General features: G+C 33.5%; 1 protein-coding gene across 1 annotated transcript; it reads left to right on the top strand.

The window, feature by feature from the left end:
* Positions 1–11,140: 11,140 nt before the first annotated feature.
* Positions 11,141–27,911, top strand: Pxt (chorion peroxidase). Its single transcript, XM_089639700.1, has 13 exons — positions 11,141–11,203; positions 15,380–15,524; positions 17,304–17,453; positions 18,011–18,178; positions 18,699–18,895; positions 20,419–20,611; positions 21,297–21,494; positions 22,120–22,264; positions 22,884–23,037; positions 23,129–23,287; positions 23,833–24,037; positions 24,741–24,855; positions 27,756–27,911. Exons 1-13 carry the CDS (start codon positions 11,141–11,143, stop codon positions 27,823–27,825), a joined length of 1,962 nt encoding a protein of 653 aa, XP_089495826.1. The 3' UTR covers positions 27,826–27,911.
* The last annotated feature ends 13 nt before the right edge of the window (positions 27,912–27,924 follow it).

Below are 27,924 nucleotides of genomic sequence, written 5' to 3'. Positions count from 1 at the left end.
CATATGTATTGTAAGTTGCTCTCGTTCTACAATGTGTATTGTAACTAATAGAGATTCCTCTAGCATGAAATAAAAACAAATAAATAAATTACTGGAAACCTAAAGAGTGTTTTTTACTTGGCACGTTTTATCTAAAGTTTTTGAGACAACAGCAATTCTAGAAGTTTCATCTTCAGTTTTTGAGATAACAGCAAGTCTAGACGTTTTATCTTGAGTTTTTGACAGAACAGCAAGTCTAGATGTTTTATCTTGAGTTTTTGACACAACAGCAAGTTTAGACGTTTTATCTTGAGTTTTTGACAGAACAGCAAGTTTAGACGTTTTATCTTGAGTTTTTGACAGAACAGCAAGTTTAGACGTTTTATCTTGAGTTTTTGACAGAACAGCAAGTTTAGACGTTTTATCTTGAGTTTTTGACAGAACAGCAAGTCTAGACGTTTTATCTTGAGTTTTTGACACAACAGCAAGTCTAGATGTATTGTTGTGGAAAGAAAAATAATTAAACTACGTGGCGTCTATGTTTTTATTGGCATAACATCAATGTTTGTAGACTTGATATTACAATAGATGAATAGATAGACAGCATTTCATAAACAATGAGCCACTTGCATGTTTTTTGTCGGTTCAGACAGGATATATGCTTTCCGCATAATAGTATAACATATTTTCAAAATAGCAGCATTTTTTGAAAAAAAAAAAACATTTATTCCATAGATTTAGTCAATCATCTATCTCAACCTTGGAGGAAGTACGATCTCAACGTTAGTAAGATTTAAGATAGCAAAAGTTAAAAATAATCTTTTATCGATGAAATTTAGAAAAGCTGTTATCTAGAATCACCTCCAAAGATATTAGAAGAACGATATGTGCTATGAACAGTTCATACTGTGCGGAATTGTTTTGCCCAGTGTCGCCGGTTTTGTTCACCAATACTACTGCACACCTTCGCTTACGCTAAGGTATCCGCACTAATACATAGAACAGATTTCTGTGCGTACACGTCCCGATAGTATTCAAAGTACCCTAATTAGGTAGTACTCCGCCTACGGTCCGGCGGCCAACATAGCATATCTCGTTCTTCTAAAAACGGAAAAGGTTCATTATTCAACGTGTAAAACAAAATTGTTATTAAATAATATTTCTATTTTCGATACTGATAATTTGTGATGGAAATCCATTATAATAATACTAGCGGATGTGTACCTGGCGTTTCTGGGGTTTATCCTTAGGAGATAGACATATTTAAGGACTTTTCTGTAGGCCTTTTTAAGATATACAATTCCGTAGTACATCATTTTGATGTATTTCATGAGGTTTAGCCAGCGTTAGCAATGAAGTGTTAAAAAATATCATAGACATATGAATATTAGTAGACCTGCCCTAAGTGATTAAAAGCGTATTATCCCCACTCCCCATACCGGTTCCATTGGAGCCGGCTGTGCTCGCGTATGGCCTCAAGTGAAATTTGAAAACGTGACGTCATCATTCTTGTGCGAACTATGGTCGAGGTATCATCGGTTCATTTTACGAAATAACACGGCAAAATGTTGACTTGTGATATGAAAACTTGTAAAAATAGATTTGAAAAAGAGAATAAACCCAATTGTCGTATTACATTCCACAAGTAAGCATTATTTTACTTTATTTTAAGCTTATTCACACCGTATTATATGGATCAGTTTTAGAAACATATACTATCACATCACAATGTAGCGATTCTCAAGTGTGCTCATCGTTGTTTACTGGGGTAAGTAAATTATGAAACATTTGTAAAAGTGTCTTAACTAAATACTCTGAAACTAACTACGACTCTGCAAACAGAAGAAATTTACTTTGCCGAATTTGGACTTCGCAAATTAGTTCATAACGTGGCGAGTAATTTGCGCTCCCATGTAAAAATGTCTATTCATTCAAAAGCAGGTTTTACTTTTAAGAACTAAATGGTGATATTATAATGCGAGATGCCTATTTACTGTCAGATTGATTTATTGACGAATCACAGTAAGCCTTACCCCCTTCGTTCTTCAACAGTTGATTTTACCCCTCGCCATTATCTTCTCGTCTATTAATTCCTATGTCTGTGGAAAATATATTTTTACGCCTTGTTTTGTAAAACATCGACTTTTCTCTACATTGTATAAATATAATATGCATTTATTATATATGTAAACCTGCCTGAAGAATCTTTTTAAATGATGGTGAAAACTATATAAAAATCCGCTGCGTAGTTCAGAAGAACTAAGCGCACAAACAGACAGACGCGGATAGCGACTTTATTTCATGCTATTTAGATAAATAAAAAATTTTAAAAATATGTTTTGAATAAAATATAGAGGAAAAAAGTTTAAAACCTTTTATTATATATTGTCATTAAATATACGTATATAAATAATTATTATTTCTGGCAATTATTTATTTTTTTAATGAATCATCGTTGTATGAAATTGTTACATTTCAAATAATTTCATTAATTTGTCTACATTCGTTTGTGTGCCGTCTAGAACATCGCACTCTTCAGCGATTGCAATAACTTTTTTTTTATAACATGATACAATAATCAGAATAAATTGTAGTCAAACGTATATCTTTGTGGAAAGGTAAGAAATTTTTTATTCGTTTTTTCTTGCACATTTGTATGCCATAAAAATATTGCATTTTTTTGCAACCATAACGCTACGGTTATGTAGAACGGATTGACCGCCGCAAAACTCTGTCTTGTCTCACATTAAAACAATGTTTCATATTTTTTTAAGCTAACAATTGCCACTCCTTTATTTATCAATCCACTCAACAAATATCAAAACATGTAAAAATTCCTCTATTAATCTTGTTAATTTAAATTTTTGTACGTTAACTCAACGTTGGAGTTCCAAAATGAAAATAATTGTATGTAGTTTTCAAATCTTTCAGCGATCTTGAATTCCTTTCAAATTTTCAGTGAATTCGTCACTTATAAAACATTATTTATTTGTTTCAGATATTTTTAATGTTCGATAATGTCTGTGATATTTAGAATAAGTTTCATATTAATATTGTTGGCGACGTATTGTTACACGGTGTCCAAAGGCCATGTTCGTTTTCAAAGAGAATCATCACACCTGGATATAAATGAAGTATTTAAATCAATTACAGAAGACAATCACAAATCTAAAACAGGTAATTTTTTTTAAATATTTACTAATTTGTTGGACTTTAATACCACACAAGAGTCCCTAATGCTCCTGACCGCCTGGAGCCTGAAGGACTATAGCATTCCTGAATTGTGTTGTGAGGCTGCACGTAGTGGGGAAGCGAAGGAAATGGGGAAAAAATTAACAAAAAACACCTTGCTATTCAGATCTGATTGCCAAACACGGATAAAGCCATTTTAAGGCGATATAAGACTCTAATAACGGGGGTTTGCTCGACGCTCACATTTGATTTATTTCTGATGAACGTATTACTAAAATCTAAAGTGTTTCTAGAGGGATCCCTAAGAATTAAATATATTTATATTTAAGATTAATAAAAACAGGACACTACCATATAAATATTTATTATTTTTCTCTTATTCCGCTTCACTCTTAATACGCAATATTTCACTTTCAAATAAATGGATTTAGCTTTATTAATTCAAAACATGATTTATTATGTCGGGGGAGACGGAAAAATACGCACTTTTAATTTTAATTTCGTTTATTAAGTCACTTACGCGATATGTCAACTAGTTTGTTCATATCAAGAGTTGGGTTGTATTCATAATATCGTATTAGAATTAAATCACAAACCAGTCTATACAAACCTAGCGTAGCCCACAAACTACTTGAAAACTGGGATATAATTCTAAAGGGGACGCGAGCAGGCGTTTTAAAGGTTCCCCAACATTCAAAGTAACTTTTAGTAATAATATAACTAAATTCAAGTATTAATTCAAAGTAAACATTCCATATTTACCGTGAAGAGGAATTCGTAACCTTTACCAAATATTTTATTTTAAACGGTTTGAAAATTTCATACAACGTTTTTCAACTATAAAATTAGCGGTAAGCACCAGATTTTATTTGTCTAGACAATGAATTAGTAATTTCCCAAGGGATCCCTCTAGAAACATTTCAAATTTTAGTGACACGTTCATCTGAAATAATTAAAATAAACCACGCGGAAAGATCGATTTTCTAGGCCTGCTAGGGCAAAGTCGACCGTAAGTCCGTCCATTACGCCGGGCCGCGCGCCGAATATTGTTATTACACAACTGCATCACTTATGTCGTTAGGATTCCCACTTTATTTTAGAAATTTGATGTTTCAAATTCATCCGCATGTATGTCCAATACACCAGGGCCGCTCGTCGTATAATTTTGTGCACGACTGCTTCAGTTACGTCGTTAGGATTCTGGCTTTATTTTACGGTATTGTCTAGTCTTTTAAGTAAAGTTTCAATTCTGAATGATAGTATTACACCACGGATCGCCGTGTATCGACTCAGTATCGACTGAGAGAATATTTCACAATGGAACGTGTCGCTAATATGTTATATATTATTTTAAATTATTAAATTTTAAAACAACATAAATCAGAGAACCTCACCGTTCTATCAAGGTGGCCGTCAACATAGGAATGTGACCACAATTTTTTTAGTTCCGTAAAACAAACATAAAACTCAATAAAAATTTTCGCTGTCATACTTCGAGAGTTAAATACTAGAGAAAATTACAATTTAAGCACAGCCACGTTTTTTGCTGATTGGTGTATATCACGAAAATGTACAATAAACGGATGTATCAATTTAATTTTAGTTTAACGCTAGCTTGAAAGGATTTAAAATCTAGTAATATCGATATTTTGAAATTTGTATAAGAATAACATATGTATATTTTATTTAGTGATAAAATTTGACATCTTATATGTAGTGTAAATCTATTATAAAACTACTATAAAAATATTCCATTACTTACGTACTAATATTTGGGCTTCACAACATTGAGACATAACCCACGAAAAAAATGCAAGGCTTCTGGCTTCCATAACATAAAGGGAGTTCAGTGAAAATTTTGAAAAATTTTTTTTTTTTTTTGTGTTGCCGAAAAATTTTTTAGGAAGTCTAAAATCGTTGCAGCTTCTCGTGGGATAGCCATGGACTCTATTAGTCCCCAATTCCAATAAGCTGCTAGCTAGACATTCTTAACAAGTTGGATATTCGTATAAAAAAATTAAGGTTATTTAAAGAGTAATATCAACCAATAGCACCACTCCTCTTGTCATTCTAAGTTGTGTTAGAACTTTTATTCTGCCGTATGGCTTTTTTAATAACGGCTACAAATACAGCTGATTTTTGCAACATATTTTTTATTTTATTTTATTTTATTTTTGTTTATTGCAGAAACAAACAGTACATAATTACATGGATGACAATAGTTACAAAGTTATAAAAGTTAGTATAATAATTGGTACCAATGACATGTCGCTGACATATATACATAGGAGGTATATTATACATTTACGGTTAAGTTACATTTTTAAGTTAAGTTAATTAGTGTGCTGGGGAAGGAGAGAGGTGTGTGTGAGTGTTTGTGTGTGTGTACGTGTGCGTGTGTGTCTGTGTGTGGTTGTATGTGTTATGTTGGCGAATTTAGTGTGCTAAAAAAGTTTTTCTTAAATAGAGGGAGAGAATCAAAAAATATATCGGTACTTGTGCTTGTTTGAATTGAGTTGAATGTTTGAAGGATGCGAGAAATAGGGGAATTGGCTGCAGCGTTTGTATTATTACTAGTTGTGTAAAAAAGGTTGGTGTGTCGAGTTCTTTTAGATGGGGTGTTAAAATTTATTTGGGATAGAAGTTCTGAGCAGTCTATTTCGTTGTGTATTATTTTATGGAGAAATGTCATGTCAGCTACCGTTCGCCTGGATTTCAGGGATTGGAGAGTGCAGATATAATTATTGTTGTATTTATAACCTAGGTACTTAATAAATTTATTTTGTATGCGCTCTATATTATTGACATAGTAAGTGTATTTGGGATTCCAGACAGGCGATGCATATTCCAGTGTACTTCTGACTAGTGAGGAATAAAGCATTACTAGCGTACGTGGATTTTTAAATAGTTTACTCAGACGCAGTATGAAACCTAACATTTTGTAAGATCTAGCAGTGATTGAAGAAATGTGCGTATTAAATATAAGTTTACTATCTACGTAGACTCCAAGGTCCTTACATTCGGTTTTTGAGATCACGGGTTCATCGCGGAGTGAATAGGGAAAGTTAATTATATGCTTGTTTCTGGTGAAGGACATAGTGTGGCATTTTGAAACATTGAGGTCCAAATAATTAGCTGTGCACTAGTTGCAGAGCCTATCTAACATATCCCGAAAAGAATGGGTTATCAATAGAGTAATGCATTATAATAAAACTAGTAGAGGGTTTTCCAATAAGAGGTGTTATTTTGATATTCAATCGTAAAAGATCAATGGTTTCGTTGCTTGTGTGGCACGTAGCGCCGTCTTGTTGAAATTAAACGTTGTCCAGATCAATACCATCCAATTCTGGCTATAAAAAATTATTAATCATCTCTCGATAGCGCAATCCATTCACCGTAACTGTTGCTTCAGCCTCATTTTCGAAAAAGTAAGGTCCAATGACTCCGCCGGACCATAAACCGCACCAAACAGTCACACGTTGAGGATAGAGAGGCTTTTCAACAATAACTCTTGGGTTTTCCGAGCCCCATATGCGACAATTTTGCTTGTTGATGAAGCCACCGAGGTGGAAATGGGCCTCATCACTCAAGATGATTTGCATTTGATTCATTCAAGTGAATTTAAATAATTTCAATGCGTTGTTGAAGCGTGTATCCATTTTTATTAATGATGTAGTTTCTACTTGTCAAATGTCAAAAAATGACAGCTTCAAAAGTAACATCTACCGAAATAGCGGGCTATTCAAAATAACACCTCTTATTGGAAAACCCTATAGTAGGTTCTAGGCTAAATCTATTCTTTGCCTCAATTCCATATGGTGCATGCACCTCTGATAAATTTCATGCGTCCGCACATAGACGTATCTACCTGAGGATTTTTCTCGATTTTTTCTAGCATATTATGTGTTTGTTGCGGAGTCCATAAAACATAATTCAAATTTCAAAAAAATGTTTTAATGACTCTAATTTATTTTTTTCTTATGCAAGCGACAATTCATGCAGGCCCTGAAATAATATGTTTTTCAGTGAAATCAGAAGATGCCCAGCCAGGGAAGGGGGCCGCCGGATGCTCCACGTGCCCGGGGCACTCACTGTGTGTGCCACCCGTGCAGTGCCCTGCCCACGTGAGAATGGGGCACGGTGGGACACGCTGTCACCTGCCCCACGGCAGGGAGGGTATCTGCTGCGCCACTGGACAAAATCATACCAGTAAGTTCACATTTTCTCAATACTACTTTAATTGTAAGATTGTTTCAAAATTTAGACAACTTTTTTGGAATATTGCTGATGTATGCAATAACAATAATGAAAGAGTTTTCGATGATCGTACTGCTGGAAGCTCCTCCGGTAGGAGAAGTCCTGCTGGCAGTAAGTGATCTGTATAGAAATACTTCCATGTCTTTCCCGAAATAAATGCGCATATACTCGAACGCCATCGCGTGCCAACTTAAGGTCCGTCAAGCTAGGCAACTGTTTCATATGTAGAATGAAAGATAAATAAATGTTCTTTATTTTCAAATATATATAAGGAAACAATTTTTAAACTTTTTTCCACTTGTTTTTATTTGACCGTGACCGGTTTCAGCCTGTTAGGGCCATCTTCAGACTGGTACAATTTTTGTCTCAAACTAGGGTTTATATACATAGGCAAATTACATTGAGGAGAGGGGTTAACATAATAGGTTGGTTTGAATTATGAGGGGTTTTTAATGAATATTTTAATGGATTTTCACCTAACCACACAATAGATTACCGATAACCTTATGTTGGGTAAATCCTTAAATTGATAGTCCTAATAGGCATAATTATCATAGTTCTATAGATAAATTCATTTGATTTTAATAACAATACTTATTTGGGAAATATAATATTTCACGAAAAACCCCTCATAATTCAAACCAACCTATTATGTTAACCCCTCCCCTCAATGTAATTTGCCTATGTATATAAACCCTAGTTTAAGACAAAAATTGTACCAGTCTGAAGATGGCCCTAACAGGCTGAAACCGGTCACGGTCAAATAAAAACAAGTGGAAAAAAGTTTAAAAATTGTTTTCTTAATATATATATTTATAATGGAATTCCGCCACGAAATAACAGTTTCAAATATTAAAAAATTCTTTAATTTCGTTAATTTTTAACCTTATGCTACATAGCATAGTGAAGCTATAAAAGAAAAGGTCGCATTCTTCCGGAAGCACTGATAGTTCTGCTGGCAGGACGCCGACTAATTTTAATGTTACAGAAGATACACTGAAGAAGTTATATCGTCTTATTCATAATAGATAATACGGAGGGATAAGAAGAGGTTGGTAGAAAACTTTACACATAACGCTCATGCGTACTGCGTATACCGGCCGTAATACCACAGTATTAGTGGCGACTGGTTTTTAAACCGCCCGACCCCCATTACTACGGACGTATTACTATGGTATTAAGACGGAGATCGTGGAATGAAATGTAAAAAGCAGTAATACCCATTGGCAGCACTATCAGAGGAAAATTTTTAATCGATTTACTAAAGCAAATACGGAACGCATCATCAAATTGGCCAAATTTCGAAGCGGTTCCAAGCAGACCGGATCAATGACATCGCAAATATCATCTGAAGAAACGTGAAGTTAGAAACTAAACGCGAAATGCAAAAATGACCGTGTTTTTGAGGATTGGAACAAATTGGTGCCAGTCTAAAAAAATCTTCTCGCTGCAGAAGCGTATTAGGGATTCTTTATAATTAAGACTGATAATTTTTAATTATTTAGGTACTCTGAAAAGCGTTTAATAAAATCTTAATTGTTTATCATTGATATTATTCTAAATCTACATTTATTGTATAGACAAATTGGGAAAATAGTGGTGTTTCAATTTGTTTTTTTCATGTATAAATAAGAAATAAATGATATCAGTAACAACTTATGTGGTAATGTTGTCTTATGAATAATTGAAAAAGCAGTTCAATTAATTCATTATTAACTTAAACTATTCTTCTAATCAAGTCTTCATTCCTAATTATAATTAAATTTATAAAGCTTTAGTGTCATATTTATGTAGAATTGTGTTGATACATTTTTGAGCTTGAGCTTGTAAAATAAAATAATGCTTGCATGCAGAGATGTGCAAAATGGGTACCCAAAATCATTTGAAATGCAAATTGGAAATCGGTCAAAACTTTTCCAGTTGAAAATGCAAAATGGTTTTTATAAAAGCATTTCAAATGCAAAATACATATTTTCAAAATGCATTGAAAATGCAAAATGGTTTCTCAGGTCAAACAATTAAAATAATTATAGAGTTTTTAAACAATTTTGTCATTTAATAATGAACATCAATGTAGAACAAACATATTACATGATGGTAAATCCAAAAATACCAGGACTACAGATTATGAAACCACAAAATATTTGCGTGGGACTAATGTTTCCAACGTAAAAACATAGAAACTGCTATCTAACATTAAATATTACAGCGTCATGGCCCCATGTTCAGTATTTGAATCAGTATTTTTTTTAATGGTATCACTCAATTGCCAGGGCTCCTACCAGGGTGCAACTTGACAAATGTAAATTATCTCTCATAGCGAGGTTGAGGACCGACTGATATTTGGGGCTTATGAAAAAAAGATGAGTGGAGATAGTAGGAAGAATGTTGCAAAAAAGCATTTAAAATGGAAAATACATTGAGAAAAGCATTTTTTTTTTAAATTTTATTTTATTGATTTATTGTGAAAAACAGTATAATCCATTTACATTTCACAAATAACAGTTTATAAATTACAGTGTATAATAAGTAAGTACATACATTTATTAGCATGGGTAAGTACATCAATACTATCTGATTAACCAGATTTGTTAAATAGTATGCTTATTGCCGTCTTAAATTCTCTTTGGTTCAAATTGAAAATGTCAATCACAGAAGAAATGTGATTTAACAAAGTAGTTATTCTCCCCAAAGGCATGGTCATTGGTAGGTTGGTCCTGCCCCTTGGAAAAACAAATAATCTGTGTTGTCTAGCTCTGATGAAATTATCAGGGAAATAAAAAAAAATTCGTTCCAGAATATCTGGATTGCAAATGTGCCCATTTAGCAGCTTGTGCGCCACAACACCATTGCAATATTTCTCCTAACGTCTAGACGTTCTATCCCCAGCATTCCGGCAAGAAAATCAGAGGGATACAATAAAGGGTAATATCCGAACTCTCGCATGTAGAGGTATCGCATAAACTTTTTTGCACCTTTTCTACATAATTTGAGTAAAGGGCATCTACGGGTCCCCATATTATCGATCCACTCTCAAGAATGCTGCGAACCAGAGTAAAATAAAGCATTTTTATGACTGTTTTATTCGTAAAAGATTTCGAATTAATGCAAAATGGTTTTTAGACAAGCATTTAAAATGCAAAATGGAAAATACCCATATTGCATTTTGCATTTCCATTTGAAATGGATTTATTTGAAATAAAGCACATCTCTGCTTGCATGTAAGAAAATATGTATATAAATAAAAATGTTAATGTTCGTTTGTTAAATCTTAAATTTCCGAATGTTATTCACCGATTGCTTTGAAATTTTTATACAACTTTGCATTCAAATACGCGTGTGTTTTTATATACCTATTTTATATAGATCACCTGTGACAGGTAAAAACATGGTTATGATGAAAAACAGCGCCATCTGTTGGAGGTAAAAGTAAAACGCTCTATTGTTTCTCTATCTGCACAGACAGACTGAGCTACAGCAACGTTATAGCTAGTAACAAATAATGTATTTATTGTTTTCATTCTGGTGGCACATTTTAAACTTATGCTAAGATATTTTGACAAATAAAGTTAATACTGTATATTTAATTTTTCTAGCTGTTGAAGACTTGAAAGCTCGCCGTAATCTCGCTCACGATCTGAAATCCCTGAAAGATGCTTCTATAAAAGCTAAACTGCGACTGGCTAGATTGCTAGAGAAGGAGAGCGATATTATGGGCTCAACTAATCACCAAACTGTCGTCTCTAGAGGATCTCCAACCTTTGGACATTTTCAGGTAACATTTAACCCTTCAGGCTTCTAAAGGACATTATTAGCCACAAGCATCATATTCCATTATAGCCTTTGATGGACAGATCTGACCGGGGCGTCAATACATTATAAAAGTATTTTTTTATAAAGCGTAGATATGTGATATGCTCGTTATTGAAAAGATAAATAATTATTCTTCACTGAGTTTATCAAATATTTTTTACGTTATTACATGGATATATATTTTTTTAATTATCAAAGTTCTTGATTACGATTTTTGGCATTTTTTCAATGACAGTTGAAAATTTTAAAAAAATTTATGTTAAACGGTATAAAAAATTAAGTGAGAATTTTATTAGTTATTACCTACACAAAGGGAATATGTTTTATAAATATCGAATTATTTCAAAATATTTTTTTAGAAAGATCAATGTTTTTATCAAATGCAAATATTTCAAAGATAATTTTATCTCGTTTCTAAAATAGTATTTCTTTTAACGACAACTTTAAAAGCAAGTAATTATAGCACATTTTAGATACCTAGGGAGCATTTCGATTCTAAGAAATTCTAAAAAAAATTCACCATGTCGTTGGCACTTGTTGGTAAAAATTGTAGAAACCCACAGACATGGGAATTAATAGACGAGAAGATAATGGCGAGAGGTAAAATCAACTGTTGAAGAACGAAGGGGGTTAAGCTGACTGTGATTCGTCAATAAATCAATCTGACAGTAAATAGGCATCTCGCATTATAATATCACCATTTACTTCTTAAAAGTAAAATCTGCTTTTGAATGAATAGACATTTTTACATGGGAGCGCAAATTACTCGCCACGTTATGAACTAATTTGCAAAGTCCAAATTCGGCCAAGTAAATTTCTTCTGTTTGCAGAGTCGTAGTTAGTTTCAGAGTATTTAGTTAAGACACTTTTACAAATGTTTCATAATTTACTTACCCCAGTAAACAACGATGAGCACACTTGAGAATCGCTACATTGTGATGTGATAGTATATGTTTCTAAAACTGATCCATATAATACGGTGTGAATAAGCTTAAAATAAAGTAAAATAATGCTTACTTATGGAATGTAATACGACAATTGGGTTTATTCTCTTTTTCACATCTATTTTTACAAGTTTTCATATCACAAGTCAACATTTTGCCGTGTTATTTCGTAAAATGAAGCGATGATGCCTCGACCATAGTTCGCACAAGAATGATGACGTCACGTTTTCAAATTTCACTTGAGGCCATACGCGAGCCCAGCCGGCTCCAATGGAACCGGTATGGGGAGTGGGGATAATACGCTTTTAATCACTTAGGGCAGGTCTACTAATATTCATATGTCTATGTAGAAACCTTAATTGTTAAAAACTACAACAATGATTAATCAAGCTAATTTTGGCTGTCGGCGCATGGGTGATGCGTACAATTATTCAAGTTCAATGAACTATTAATTTTTAAAATTGAAACACAATACAAATAAAAAAGCACATAAATCATATGAAATAAGTGGCAAATTAGGTACCAACATTATTTTATTAATTTGACAATAATTCTTTATTCTAAATGTGTATTTATTTTATTATTTTTTTGGTAAAGTAATGTTTAAGACAAGATTTTTTTATGCATAGCACAGAGGGTAACAATTATTTTTATAAGCAATAATTATTAGCCTGAAACACTCATCCACATTTAAAAATCTCCTGATAAAAGATACATGACGCCAACGGGACTTGAACCCGTGTCCTTTCGATTTCCGGTCGACAGCTCTGACCATTGAGCTATGGCGACTTATCTCTTATCCCTTATTATAAAATAAAGTTTGTTGTTTTCAGGTGAAAAAATGTAATAAGCAGTAATTGTTGAATGAAACACTAGTATATTATTGAATTATTTCGAGGATAAGAGATAAGCCGCCATAGCTCAGTGGTCAGAGCTGTCGACCGGAAATCGAAAGGACACGGGTTCAAGTCCCGTTGGCGTCGTGTATCTTTTATCAGGAGATTTTTCAATGTGGATGAGTGTTTCATGCTAATAATTATTGCTTATAAAAATAATTGTATTTATTTTGTTAAGATTGTTGACAGATTATTTAGTTCTCATAATGACTTTGAAAACTAATGACGGGTTGTTTCGGAGAATTTGAACAATTCATCAAATTTCAACGATCATTTTCGGGTTCTGTGAAAGTTCTATTCAAGTTCTGTTATTATAACATTATAGGCTAGTTGCTTAACAGAACTTGAAAAATCTTTCACGCAACTTAAAAATTTACTTTTAAATTTGAAGAATTATTAAAATTCTCCGAAACAACCCGTCCTAAGAGTTCACTGCACACAATAATATTTAGTGACATATGTATAATTATTTCCTATATATTTTTATTATATAAGAGAGGTAAGGGAAGAGGGTGGAACCAGTATATATTGAGTAATGCTTATTCTGTGAATGTTATTTATTGATTTTATGTTTTGAAATGTGAGGTGCTAGGTGTGTCAAATAAGTCGAATTTCCTGAATGGAGTGTTAAAAATTTGTGGAGCGTGGTAATGTGTTTTGTTTTGAGTTAGTGTTGCATTTAGGCATGTTTAATATGTGTTTTGTATGGTTAGTCTGATTGGCACTCTTAATTGATTTTTTTTAATTAGTTCCGGGCATTCCATCATAGAGGTGGCTGTTTCTTAAGGCCCCGTAGTAAGCGTTCTAAGATGGTGTGAAAGATAGATATGTAAATACGATTGTTAGAGAGAGCGAGTTAATGTTGAAAACGATAATAATTAAGTGAAAATGGTGAAAATATTTAATAAAACACTACTCGTTTGAAATAGAGCAAAAATCTCTCTACAAATGCTTTAGTTGCATTTAAAGATATACTGTGAAATTTTTCATGCCTCTAACATATTGAATAACAGAACAAAACGTGTTTTAAATAATTTTCGGAGCTTTCTTTGCTATTTTTTTTCTATCGAGGAAATTTCTTATAATTAACATTTCGGCATAATAAATGAATAGATATTATCTTCAAAATAACATATATCTTTTTTGGTACTTAAAAACTTGAAGAGTCAACGAAAAAGTTGTTTATAAATAGGTAGAAATTGGGTATGCTGGGGCTTAATTTATTTTATTTTTACGCGTTACGCAGGAATGCATAGGAATATTTCACATCACTTCACGCATGCACAGATGCACCGAAGTACCGATAAACCGACAGCTTAAATTATTATGTTTATTTTAATAATTAATTATAAAGTTATATAATGACTTAACCCCTTACTAAATCGTAGTATTTTAAATTTTACACAACTATTTAAGATACATAATGGTTGTTTATCAGTTTTGTAAAATTAAAACACATTTATTTGTAAGGCCCCAGTGTTCCATGATAACTCCTCAAAATGACAATTCAACACACCTTCAAAAGGTGATATAAAGTCATTAAAAGTGATGAAACAAAAACTAGGTTAAATAGTTGCATATGAACCCTATTTATTATAGTTTTTGTTTCATCACTTTTTATAGCTTTTTAACACTTTTTATCGGTGTGTTGAATTGTCATTTTGATGAGTTATCCGGTCACTTAATAATTTAGTAAGTTATATTGGAATATTATGTGGGTGTAACAATTTTATGTGTGTTTGTATGGTTTTTTAGTTTCTTTGATTGTCGAATATTTCTAACTGTTTTTGAAGTGTTGTAATTGCATTTGACTGTTCATTAGTGTATTAAATTTGTCTTAGTATTTTAAATTAGTCTTCGGACAACTAGTTTGTTGAAGCATTGAATTGTTTTTAAATACTTCACCAATATTTGTTACTTGAAATTATTGGAATATTTATTGTGTGGAATAATCTTTTTTTTTGTATAATTTTATTGATCCGTTTTTGTACTATATTTACTAGATTCAGGCTAGAATTATAAATACTTTTCTGACCGCTAACTACTAACGGCTTGGCATATTGTAAAATGGATTGAATTAATGCATAGTGCATTAAATACAAGTTTTTTAATGACAAAAATGTTGCTATTTTCATAAACATTTTAATTAATCTTTTTAACAATTTGGTCCTTCCATTTAAGATTTGCATCAATAATAATTATTCCGAGATCATTAACTTTTTAAATGATTTGAATTTTGAGCACTTTAAGAGACAAACATTTATTAATTATTAATATATTATCTGTTTCATTTTTTAGTCCCAGCGTTCTATAAATCCACTGGAGACATCAAAAATTGGAGCCGGGGCTTTTCTGAATTTATTCGCTATGCAAGCTCTCAAGGAACGTGAAAGTATATCCAATGAGGATATTTCTTTGGGTCTCAGCAGAATGAAGCTTGAAGGTAATGTGTTATTTATCATTTTTCTACTACTATAGGCGTCACAAAAATCGCACATCTTCGAAAATAAGTTTCAAGCGTATGTTTCCCCGAGACCCCAGCCCCGAGCCAATACATGTAACCCAAACAAGATTGATATCAATTGAAAATACATTTAACGACCTCTAATCAGACAATAATTTCATTAAATAAACGATTCAAATTTTCGGAGTACGGGACTTTAAAAAAATGTTGCACAACTCTTTAGAGGTTTCAGAACTTGTGTCATCTTTCTTGGCTATACAAGGAGCAGTTTAAGTCAAATGCAAGTAATTCATTATCTGAACCTCGAAAAGGACGTATGTGAATATTTAGCGCTAGAAAATAACCCTTTCAAATGGACACCACTGGTGAGGAAGACGTGCAAGTGGTGGCACTACTGCAATCACAGGGATGTAACAGTGTGATGTTACTCGGCGCCTAAACTTAAGCCATTTTGCCGTTCCACGGGTTTTCCAACGGTTTTAAGAGATTGGTGGCTTCATTTGGATACGTGGATCAAGGCGACGATGCTTCACATCCAAAAGAGCTGATTGCTTTGTTATCTAATAACTGCAATAGGTGCGATTTTAGTGACCGCGAGTAAAATTATCGTCAGACTCTTCGTTTTCAGAATTGATGGTTTTAATTTTGAAGGTCTATATTTTTGTTCCTTACCACATATTTTTAGCTCTAGTCTTCTCTCAGCTTCTAACGGCTCCTCATATTATGACGTTGAACAATCGGGTATTTCTTTTGCCGTTATTTCTGCCCCTAGTTCACAATACTTGAGCGCAAGTTCTTATCACAGATGTTTATTTTTGTATTTCTCCAGTATTTGTCCTACTTTCGAACCATGAGTCAAACCCAAGAGAACTTTACATCGACCAAGTATTCTGCCGTGGTAATAAAAATCTGGTATCTTCCTTGAGATTCGATAGGAAGAAACTGTATTTTTACTTGCTACGGAAGTATCATCATCGACGTCTACAACCTATATTGGATAATGTCATGTGATGCGGCATTGATGGATAGGATACATATCCTATATGAAGAAGACGCTTCTGTTACCCAGAGCAGAGCTTAATCCATGGTCCATTTTGAATTATTTTTTAAATAATGAATTTAATTCCTTTTTTCAGGAGCAGCAATAAAAGGATAATAATTTTATTTACAAAACTTGTCACGTGAAATATGAAGAAAATCTAAATTATAAGTAAAGGACGGTATACAGATTAAACAAAGTCAATGGACAGAAATAAACATAATAAAATAGAAGTGACAAGTCAAATGAAGCCCTTTCTTGAAATTGTAACAATTTATTATAATTTTTTCTCACTTGCTTAGTAGTGACAGACAGAAGTTATTTAGATTTAAACCAAAAAATCATGGAGATCTGTCTTGAGTTGATCAGTCTTGACCAGTATACATATTTTGGACAATGGTGAATAGTATCCATAATTAGTTGATGATATACAAAATACTCTATTGTTTTAACACCGCTTTTACGTTTTCAGTTCTTTTCAATTTCACCCTAGATTCATCGGTACTATGTGATGTATATTTACAGTTAGTATTACATAAGGTGTCCTAGGGTAAAATGCACGGCAGATTAATTTACACAATAATACAAGAAAGATGACAAATTTTTTGAAATTCCAACGTTGTAGTTAATTTTGATGAGGTTATCTCTAACCAGGAATGTTCGACTATTTAAAAAAATACATGTGTCGGTAAATTCAACAAGGAATGTGTGTCTTTCAGAGCCTCCATGTCCTCCCCAGCCCTCTTGCCAAAAGCAAGTTCTCAGCAAGTATCGAACTCTGGATGGAACCTGCAACAACCTCATACACACTTCATGGGGAGCTGCCCGCACTGCCACAGAGAGATTGTTACCTCCATATTATGATGATGGTAGGCAAGTCATTTAATTCCACCGAAGAAGCAATACACGACAGTCTTTATTTTTAGTAATTGCAGCAAAGTGTCACTCTTTTTATTATAATTTTTATTTGTTATTTCTATCATTTTTACTGGTCACATGGTTTATGGTCATCAAAATGGGCTCCTTTGCTTTTCGTTCTAGCTTCGAGAATTGGACTTAACACTTCGGTTTCTGCGGGGTTATTTTAGAGGGCTATCGTAGACAGTTTTTGACGGATTATTTTGCTTTCCTGCGTATATGGCTAACGTTGTGGTTCTACTGGTAGGGAGGAATATATGGTTGTTGCTGAAATGAATTGTTTACGAAATGGATGAATTGCCGGGAGTAGGAATCTATCCTACTTGACGTGACCTTTATCACTGGAAGCTGAATGTGTCTGTACGTCTACTGTAATCACTCTCTAAATTATAGTGTTTTGCGCGTTAAAATACAAATATTTATGAACACGTTACCTCTATGTTCAGAAATATGACTCATATAACCCATAAAATATTGACGTAAACTTTAATTAAATATCGAATTCCAGGAATCTGGAGTCCCCGAGGAACAACGTCTCCACTCTGTCCTGCTAGAGCAGCCTCCGCTAAGCTGGTCCTCGATAAGGACCGCCCTCACCAACGTGCCAACCTCCTCACCATGCAATTCGGACAGTTCATCGCGCACGATGTATCGTCGAGCGTCACACTTACTTTTGGTAAACGTTTCAAAAAATATTATGCAATTGAAAGATCTGTATATAATAATTGTTGCACAAATAATGTGACCCAATTTGGGAGGCAGGTTTGAGTATCGCCGCCCCGGAAACCATTTATTGAGTAACCAACACCTCTGCCATAGGTCACCCAAGTGGTTCGCTACGTTTTGTGATTTAGCAGGGGTGCCCGTGTTCATCGGGTGAGGTGTGTTCAAGATGCGCCTGCCCAACAGCTGTGTGGCGTACCAGATCGGAAGAGGATGTCCATCACTCCTGGACATACTGATCCCTAGATTCCTACCCAATCCTCATACCTTCTCCCTTACCAGAACTTCCTTTCCTTCCTTTTACTAAAAAGACCCTCCACACAACATCCCAAAAGATAGCGGGAAAGACAAACGTAGTTTTTTTTCGCATTTCTGGAGAATATTTTTCTCCCTTCTTAATCTTCGATTGAACTCCCAATGAGATGTGACACGAACCACCACAAACTAACCGATTGCGAAAATATTGATTCCAGGGAATGGAAGTGCGATATCATGTTGCAGTGAAGACGGCACGACTGCCCTACCAAAAGAACTCCAGCATTTTGCCTGCTACCCCATTGAGTTGGATTCAAAAGACGATTTCTATGGTAAATATGGCCAAAGGTGTATGAATTTTGTGAGGACGCAGCTCGCCCCTAATCACGATTGCTCCCTTGGGTATGCTAAACAGGTAAGGTCTTTTCAACCATAAAATATATTATTTTTCAAATTGACTGAATTTTTGTATATTATTCTGCTTTGCATCTCTTTGAACTAGCATTTAGGTCACAATCAGTGTTCATCTTTTACATAATTTGTTATGAGTTCCTTTTATAAAGTACGAATGTGTTATCACTATGTCGGAAAATGTGTTCATAAAAATTATATATATATATATATATATATTTTTTTTTTATTTGGTACAATATTTTTTTACATTTCAAAGTTTTCCAGTAATGTTGGCCTCACTGGGTGGCTTGTCCGTGCTGAGGCCTTCATTTTATTATATGAAAATATAATCTAAATACAATCTACAATATAAGATAAAATAATACATTTAATATATAATCTTGTGTGTTTGTGAGTGATGTGTGTTTATTTTGGTTTTGTGTGTTACGTGTAGGTTTTATTTTTATTTTATGCTATGACATTTTGGTAATATTGTCTTTTTTGTTCTTTAATCCATTTTGTAATTTTGTGTGTGAATTTATTTTTACTTTCCTCAATTTTAATTTCAATTTTTAGACTGTTGAAAGCTTTTAGAGCATGGTATTGATAGTGTCTTTGTCCAAAGCTTGAATTTACTGTCGGAGTTTTTATGTTTTCTTTGTACGCTTGTCTAACTGGTCTGTTAGTGCTATTTTGTGCATTTTGAAATTTATTTTTTTTGTCAAAAATGTAGTTTACTAGTGTTTTAACGTATAATTGGCGTATATCTAGTACGTCACAGCTGTTGAATATTTGGTCTGTATCAGTCAGTCTATGTTTTTTTTATTATTACCTTTAAGATCGTTATCTGTGCGGTTTCTATGTAATTGATAGCCGAGTTTGTTGCTCCTCCCCAAGCAATAATTCCATATTCTATTATTGATTGGCAGAGTGCAAAATAAATTGTTTTCAATTGTTTTATTTTATATATGTTTCTTATGTTTAGGAAAATGTGTATTGTTTTGAGAAGTTTATTTGTGAGTTGTTTGATGTGAGGTATCCATCTTAGGTTATGGTCAATTACGATTCCTAGATACTTTATTTGTTCTGTTTTTTCTAGAGGAGGGCAATTGCAGATGTTGGTGTTTAAACATTCGTGTATTTATATGGTGTTTGTGTTGTTTTTTGGCTGTCCCGTGCTATTTATACTGTATGTTGTGAATTGTGTCTTTGATATGTTCAGTGTAAGTATGTTTGAGTCTAGCCATGTTTTCACTTGCGAGATTCCCAAATTCGCTATGTTATATACATTATTCCAATCCTTAGATTTGAAGAGTAAAACTGTGTCGTCAGCATAGCTAACTATTTCACCGTCTATTTTCATGCTGCAAAGTTAATTTATGTAAATCGTAAAAAGAACGGGCCCTAGTATGCTTCTCATCTTATAATATGTTCTCATTTCGTCTTTATATTATAGCAGGTGCTTGAATACGTGTTCCGATTTAGATCTCCGTGTGTGTTGGACTCCAATTATTTAGTTTGATGGAATCTTGTTTTTTGTTAAAGATGAATGGCGTCACCCACTTCTTGGATCTGTCTCTGATATATGGGTCCCACCCCAACACCTTAAGTCCCCTGAGACAGTGGTCCGGTGGGAGGCTGAAGATGTTCACGGATTTTGGAAGAGATCTACTACCACTGAGTGATGATAAGAATGACTGTATTACAATGGAACAGGGATCTGCCTGTTTTAAATCTGGTTGGTTCCCCTAAATATAACTTATTTATTATTTACAACCTTTTCAGACCTGAATTGAAACTGGCAGTCGTAGAAACTATTTGATGCTGAGTAACAATTCGTACAGTTATTTTGTGTTTTTTTCCAATAGTTTAGAAGTTATAGCTACTTTCATTTGATGGTACATTAGGTCTCAGAGGGCGTGTTCCACATACAATGAAAAATCTTACACAGATATAGAAAATAGAACATATTATGAAATAAATGTAAATTGACATAAAAATAAACTCTGAGAAAACACCTTCACAACTTACATCACAAAAACTTCGGTCGAGATTGAACACAAAAGTCGCCTGTCAAATTAAAAATAAATGACTACCGCATGAACTAATAGCTACATTTCAATTTTTAAAAATTGCGTAAAAAGCCAGCTATACCAACATTCGGAATACCGTCAATTTTTATTCGCTCTAGATAGTAAGTAAAACATTCTGAAATCTATGTATTTTCAAATATACATACTGAAAGGTTTAATAATGCCAATGAAATAGTTATTATTATTATAGGGTTATTACTGGGAATTTAAGACTGTCCATTCATCCACTATTTCACTTAATCATTCACTAATGTGTTTTTTCTGAATATCTACATTTCTTCCCGGCTTATTTTTCCTTGTTTAAATGTTAATTTATTGTTTTTCTTGAAGGTGATGGTCGTGCTAATCAGATGATATCTCTCGTTGCTGTCCATCTGATCTTCACAAGGGAACATAATAGGATCGCTGAAATTTTATGTAAACTAAATCCCCATTGGTCAGATCAGTTGGCTTTCTTGGAAGCAAGAAAAATTGTCATTGCGGAGTATCAACACATTATATACAATGAATACCTCCCCCTTGTTATTGGTAAGTTACCCTATTCAGATATTTTCTGCATAACCCTTATATAATTTGAAATATAGACCACAAAAGAAACAAAAAAATGATGTGGCTTTTGAAGGAATTGAGGAAAATTAGATTTAGGATGTAAACAAGGATAGGAAGGATACCTAATTTACTAAGGTAGCATCTCTCTGCACAATCATATAATTTAATTAAAAGATAAATAACTCTTGTTTGCATCAAAAGTTTATATTAACAGTGTATCAAAAAAAAATGATGTAAACGAAGTTATACGTCTTTTAATTAAATAAATAGTGCCATCACTAAGAGAAAAGCTTATAGAAGAACTATTCTTCGAAAAAAAAAACAATTACTTTCTTTGATTGTTTATATTTTTAACGACAGACCGACAATAATTCCGAGCGCGATACCTCGAGGTAACAATCAACTACAAATACGAGAATTCCCAGAACTACCTCACCTTCCTTTCCTTAAAAAAGACCCCTACACAGCATCTTAAAAGATGAAATAGGCCCAAATTATTTTCCTCGGGGCCTCCTGTGTGGGTTTAATGTAAAAAACCATCGTCTTAATTTCCATGAAATTTAATCTGTTATGCTAACAAATTTCTGCGCAATGCTTTTTCAAGGTGAACGTGCAATGGAAGAGTTTGAGCTGGATCCCCAACATGGATTCTCTCTTGACTATGACATGAAAACAAATCCTAGCCTTACAAATGAATTCGTTACAGCTGCTTTTCGGTTTGGCCACTCGACGGTCAATGGAAAGCTACAGTAAGTTTATGAAAGCATCCACTATCAGAATATGCTATTATTTTGCTCATTATACATACTCATGATGACATCGAACTCACTCTAAACCTTTCTCCTTCGGAAGATCGTACGAAAAAAATGACCTCTTATGTTTCTATAAAATTGTTAATTCTTATTCTGTTTCATCTACTTTTCCAAAAACTCGTCCCATTCAATATCCCCCTCCATAGACTCAATAAATGAAATGCTCTCAATCAACACTCAACTAATTATGGATACTCTTCATCGTTGTCCAGAATAGTAAACTCAATTCTAGACCTCGATTGTTTTAGTCTAAGTCTGAATGTTTTTTTGTCTGTCACTAAGCAAGTTACGAAATATTAGACTTCCATGACTACTAGTGAGGTCTTAACTTGACTTGTCACATTTTTTTGCGTTTATCTCTGCCGTTTGTCTTTGCTTTCATAAACCGTATAATTACTCTTTCTTGATACATTTTTTTTTAAATTTCGTGTTTCGTGATTTTTTAAACTGGACACAAGTGTGTTCGAGGAAAACTTTTTTTTTTTTCTCATTTAAGTACATTGTACATGTATAAACCAGCCATTTTGTAACTGTCTATTTCCTTGTCATCCTGCAGGATCCCACAAGGACATGAGATAGACGAAGTGATTTCTATTCCCGAAGTAATGTTTCACCCTGCGAGAATGAGGATCAGCGAATTCTACGATAGAATGCTCATATCGTTGACTACTCAGCCCATGCAGGAGACAGATCCGTCCCTCACCGTTCAGGTTAGTTAAATGAACTCAATCAGGAAAAACATTTGTAATTGTTAAAATCTACCATCTAGAAACTGGTTTACAAAGTAATATTTGATTTCAGTTGACCCAATACCTGTTCCGCGGAGGGAACCCTCATGGCATAGACCTAGCTTCCCTTAACATCCAGCGAGGAAGAGATCATGGTATCAGAAGCTATAACGACTATAGAGAGCTAGTGGGTCTTCCAAGGATCAAAAGTTTCCATGATTTTGGCCATTCTGTAAGTGTTATTTTTTAAATGCATTGTAATAAAAGGAGATTGTACCAGAAGACAGCGAAGAGGTCAAGATGACCAATTATGCAAAATCACGTACTTATTTTTGTATCATTCTGCATACTTTTGTTTCTTTATGAACCATTTATTGGATGACCAACACCTGTGCTATAGGTCACCTCAAGTGTTTCACTACGTTTGGTGAACTAGCAGGGGTGCCAGGGTTCATGAGGCGAGATTTATCCAAGTCTTGGCTACCGATACGTCTGCCCACCGACTGCTTTTCAGGCCGTATTGGGAGAGGCTGGTTGAGGGAGACCTTTTGACCTCTTTGAGCAGGATCATCACGACCCCTCGACCCGAGGGATGGATTCATATGTCCTTCACTCCTGTACACACTGATCCCCAAACTCCTATCCACTCCTCACACGATTACTCATACCATACTATCATGACCCTATTTTCAGTGTCATTGTATTTATTTGTATCATGGCTCGTCTATATTTATTAATATTCTATTCTTCTTCAATAATTATAATATTTTTCTTTAGATTGCCGAACAAATCAGCAGTGTATATGGAGCTCCTGATGATATAGACCTGTGGTTAGGAGGACTGCTCGAGGCTCCGGAGGAGGATGCCCTGGTTGGTTATACATTCCGCGAGATCATAGCCGATCAGTTCTCCAGGCTCAGAAAGGGAGACAGATATTTCTACGAGCATGGACCACTCACCAATCCTGGACATTTCACTTTCGGTAATTAAAAAAACTAAATTATTTTTAAATCTTTGAGCTTTTAGGATACTTTTTTGCATAGTTTAAAGAAGAACATAAGAAATGCCTTGTGAACGTATTTCGTGATGCAAATATTTGGCCAAAATTTCCAATGTAAAAAAACTGTATTTCCCTACGATTACGAAATTCAAATGGGATGAAGATCTATGATGTCAGGCGAACGTAAATTAGACAGAACGCGTACCCAACAGTTTTTTACCATCAATTCCTGAGCACATTTGCAGTAAAAAAATCAGATGTTATTTTCCTGTCCTTTAAATTAAAATAACATCAACGAAATTAAAATATATTTTCCGCCACTGGGTTTACCTAGCGCATCACGTGATATGCACTCCGTCTCGTTCCAGCAACACCGTACTCACCGTACTGCACATGAGACGGAGCACATATAACTTGATCCTTTGCGACCGTGTGCAAGCGTGAGCAGTGGCGACGTGTGATAGAATTTTTAATTTTTAATTGAAAAAAATGTGAATGAACATGACAAAATGGAATATAAGTTTTTTTCCAAAAACAATAATGTTTTATAATATACAGAAAATATATTAATCATTTAACCTAATTTTACACAAAAGATGAACCACCATAATAAAGCTAGACTTGCATAAAAAATGGATATAATTTTATGAAACAATATATATTTTTTAATATTATTGTTTTACAGCTCAACTGTCTGAAATCAAGAAAACGTCTATGTCGAGGTTGATATGTGATAACAGTGATCACATAGAACTTCACCACCAATCATCGAGTGCCTTTATGAGGTCTGATTTGCACGGGTAAGAATATTGAAATTAATTTTTATTTATCATGAGCATGCTACTTTCGGATTTCGGTGCGTGGGTAGTGAGAAAATTCCTCTGTATTCCTGCGTAATACGACCCTTAATTTAATGAACTTCTAATTTTCACAATTGGAACGGATAAGTATTATAAATCAATATCAGGCAAGCTATAAAGCAGGTACAAATATTATTTTATTATTAATAATAATCCATCTGCTTTACGGGTGAATTTTTCTACTTTTTTTTAACCCATCAGGCCTCGGAAGGACATTATTAGCCACAAACATCATATTCCATTATAGCCTTTGAAGGACAGATCTGACTGAGGTTTCAATACATTATAAAAGTATTTTTATCTTTTTTTCTATAATGCGTAGATATGTGATATGTTCGTCATTGGAAAAATAAATAATTATTCTTTATTAAGCTGGTATCAAATATTTATACATTATTGCATAGATAATATTTTGTCGAAGTGAAAGTTAAAATGTTTTTGTATTTATTTTATAAACGGCATAAAAAGTGTATCGATAGTTTTTATTACTAATTACCCACACAAAGGAAATATGTTAAATATCTAATTCTTTCTAAATTATGGACGTTTCGAGTCAAAATGTCCTGGTAAGTTTTTTGTTAACATTTTCATGTTTGATATTAAAAATGTAGTTTTTAGAAAGATCAATGTTTTTTTCAAATGCAAATATTTTACTGATAATTTTATCTAGTTTTTAAAATATTATTTCTTTTAACGACAACTTCAAAAATAAGTAATATGTAGCACATTTTAGGTACATCGGAAGCATTCCGAAATTCCAATAACATTCACAATTTCCTTGGGATGTAAGATGTGCAGCTTTACAATTATATCATTTAAAAAAATACATATATGTAAACTTAATATAATAATAACATTAAATTTTAACCCAAAAAAGAAAAGTTTATGACACGGTCGTTTCGAGACCGGTAGACAAAAATAAACAAAATTTTAGTAACAAATGTACGTAAAATAAAAACAAAAATTTTAACAAAAGAAGCATTGGTAAGTAAGTTGGCAACAATAATATTCTTTTGTTAACTAAAGTACAAGGTACCTGTGCTGGCTTATCAGACACAAGCATAGGGTAACCATACTAACAATTACAACATGGATAGTATGAATAATAAATTATAAGAAAAAAAAACTTTGGAAAACCCTGTATCTGTAAATGTGTATGTCAAATATCATGTATTTATAAATAAATAGAATAGATGAATTACTAGAGTGAAGATACTTTACTCACGCAACGCGCATTGTTTTACTGAACTAGGTCCAGTGGACTTTAGTGAGGCGTTCATATTGTTTTTCATTTCATTCTTACATACATATTCTTTTAATCATAAGCGGTGCTACCTATTTGTTCGATTAGTATGAATATAACGCATCTTTAGATAGATGTCGTAATTTTACTAGCTTACTAACTTCGAAAGGCAATTTTTTTTTCTTTTGAAAAGCATTGATCCTGTTTCGTTTTTTTTAAATACTTTTAACGTAATCAATTATAATACCTTGTGATTTTTCAGGGGTCTGCGCGAATTATAAAAAAAAAAGTTAAATTGCATGCAGCTATCTCCCATTTTTTCTATGAAAATGTCCTGTTTTTAAAGCTCTGTTATCAGCATGCTCTAGTATTAGTAAAATAAATTTGTAAATAACTTTAGATTTCGCTGTAGCAGACAACGTCACACGTCATAGACCAAGACCGACTACAGTATAGGTCAAATTGCGATGTCAGTGCTGTCGCTAAGTAAACTTCACTGTTAAAAATAGTATAATCATTCTGTTTATTTAATAGCCTTGTACAACACACAAGTCAGCAATAACAGCCGGTATCAACAACAATCGCAGTTATGAGTGAACTGCCTTTGCTCATGGCACTGACTTGATAGAACATTCAGTTGAGGCCTCTAAACAACACCCCTTCATCCCGTAGGCTTATTACAGAGAAACTTATTTTTCTTCATCCTTTTTTATTTTCTTTATTTATGTGAAACCGCACAAGAGTCCCAACTGCTACCAACGATCTGGAACTAGTGAGACTATGGCATCCCCAAACAGAGAAAAATGAGTATTGCTAAATTATTAAGAAGATGGCAGAACACGTGTTCGAGCACGAGTTCTGACATAGTGTATTATCACGATTATATATTAGCAATTGGTGATGATCTGGCTTGAAGCCACACAGACCATCAGGGAATAATTCATTTCCTATGAAAAAATGGGTTGATTACAAAATTCATTCTGCAGGAGACGTAACAAATCATCCAGCCACCAAAGACAAAAAACAGAGAACTCACCGAATATATCACTTGCATTGAGATTGCAGTGATTCCTTAATCTCAAAATTCGGCAGCGGACGACAATCAGCACAATAACACTTGCATTCGCACCATGAAATTATTATCTGTCACGACAATAATATAATAATAATAATATTGAATTAGCACATTTTAATTCAAAAAGTACTGTCACTCTCTTGTGATAAAAATATTTTAATATTTTAGTCTTAAATCGACCAAACAGGAATAGTGGTGCCCTCTTTTGTCAAACAATATAATTCAGATGAATCCAGCTGATTAATGCACAGATGACTGTATTTCATTATCACTTACCTGCAGAGCAAAATCTATACAAAACTGACCAGAGATGTCTATCTTGTCCACTATTTTTTATTTTAATTTTCAAATTTTATTTCAAACTAATTTTAAGTCTACTGCTTCTCCAGCAATTTTCTCAAAGTTTATCAGGAAACCCGTTAATTCATTCATTAAAAACCTGCAATCCCGCTTTTAACCGGATTTCTGATAATTTGAAGAGATTATTAGTAAATTAACTGCCTTATTTTCTGATTGTTTCAGGAACGAACCGATAGACTGCCAAAGTCACCAAATACCATCTGTTGATTTATCTCACTGGAAAGAGTTTTAATTTTACTATAATTTAAGAAACCACTGTATAAAATATGATTTTATTGTTATGTGAAAAAATTCTCCAATATCACTAAAAATGTACCAAGTACCTACCTAC

The sequence above is a fragment of the Hesperophylax consimilis genome, chromosome 14, assembly GCF_061612785.1.
Source record: "Hesperophylax consimilis isolate HC1 chromosome 14, BYU_Hcon_1.0, whole genome shotgun sequence".
Classification (NCBI taxonomy): Eukaryota; Metazoa; Arthropoda; class Insecta; order Trichoptera; family Limnephilidae; genus Hesperophylax; species Hesperophylax consimilis.
Note: the sequence above shows the minus strand (reverse complement) of the source record. Positions and strands in the feature narration are given on the sequence as shown.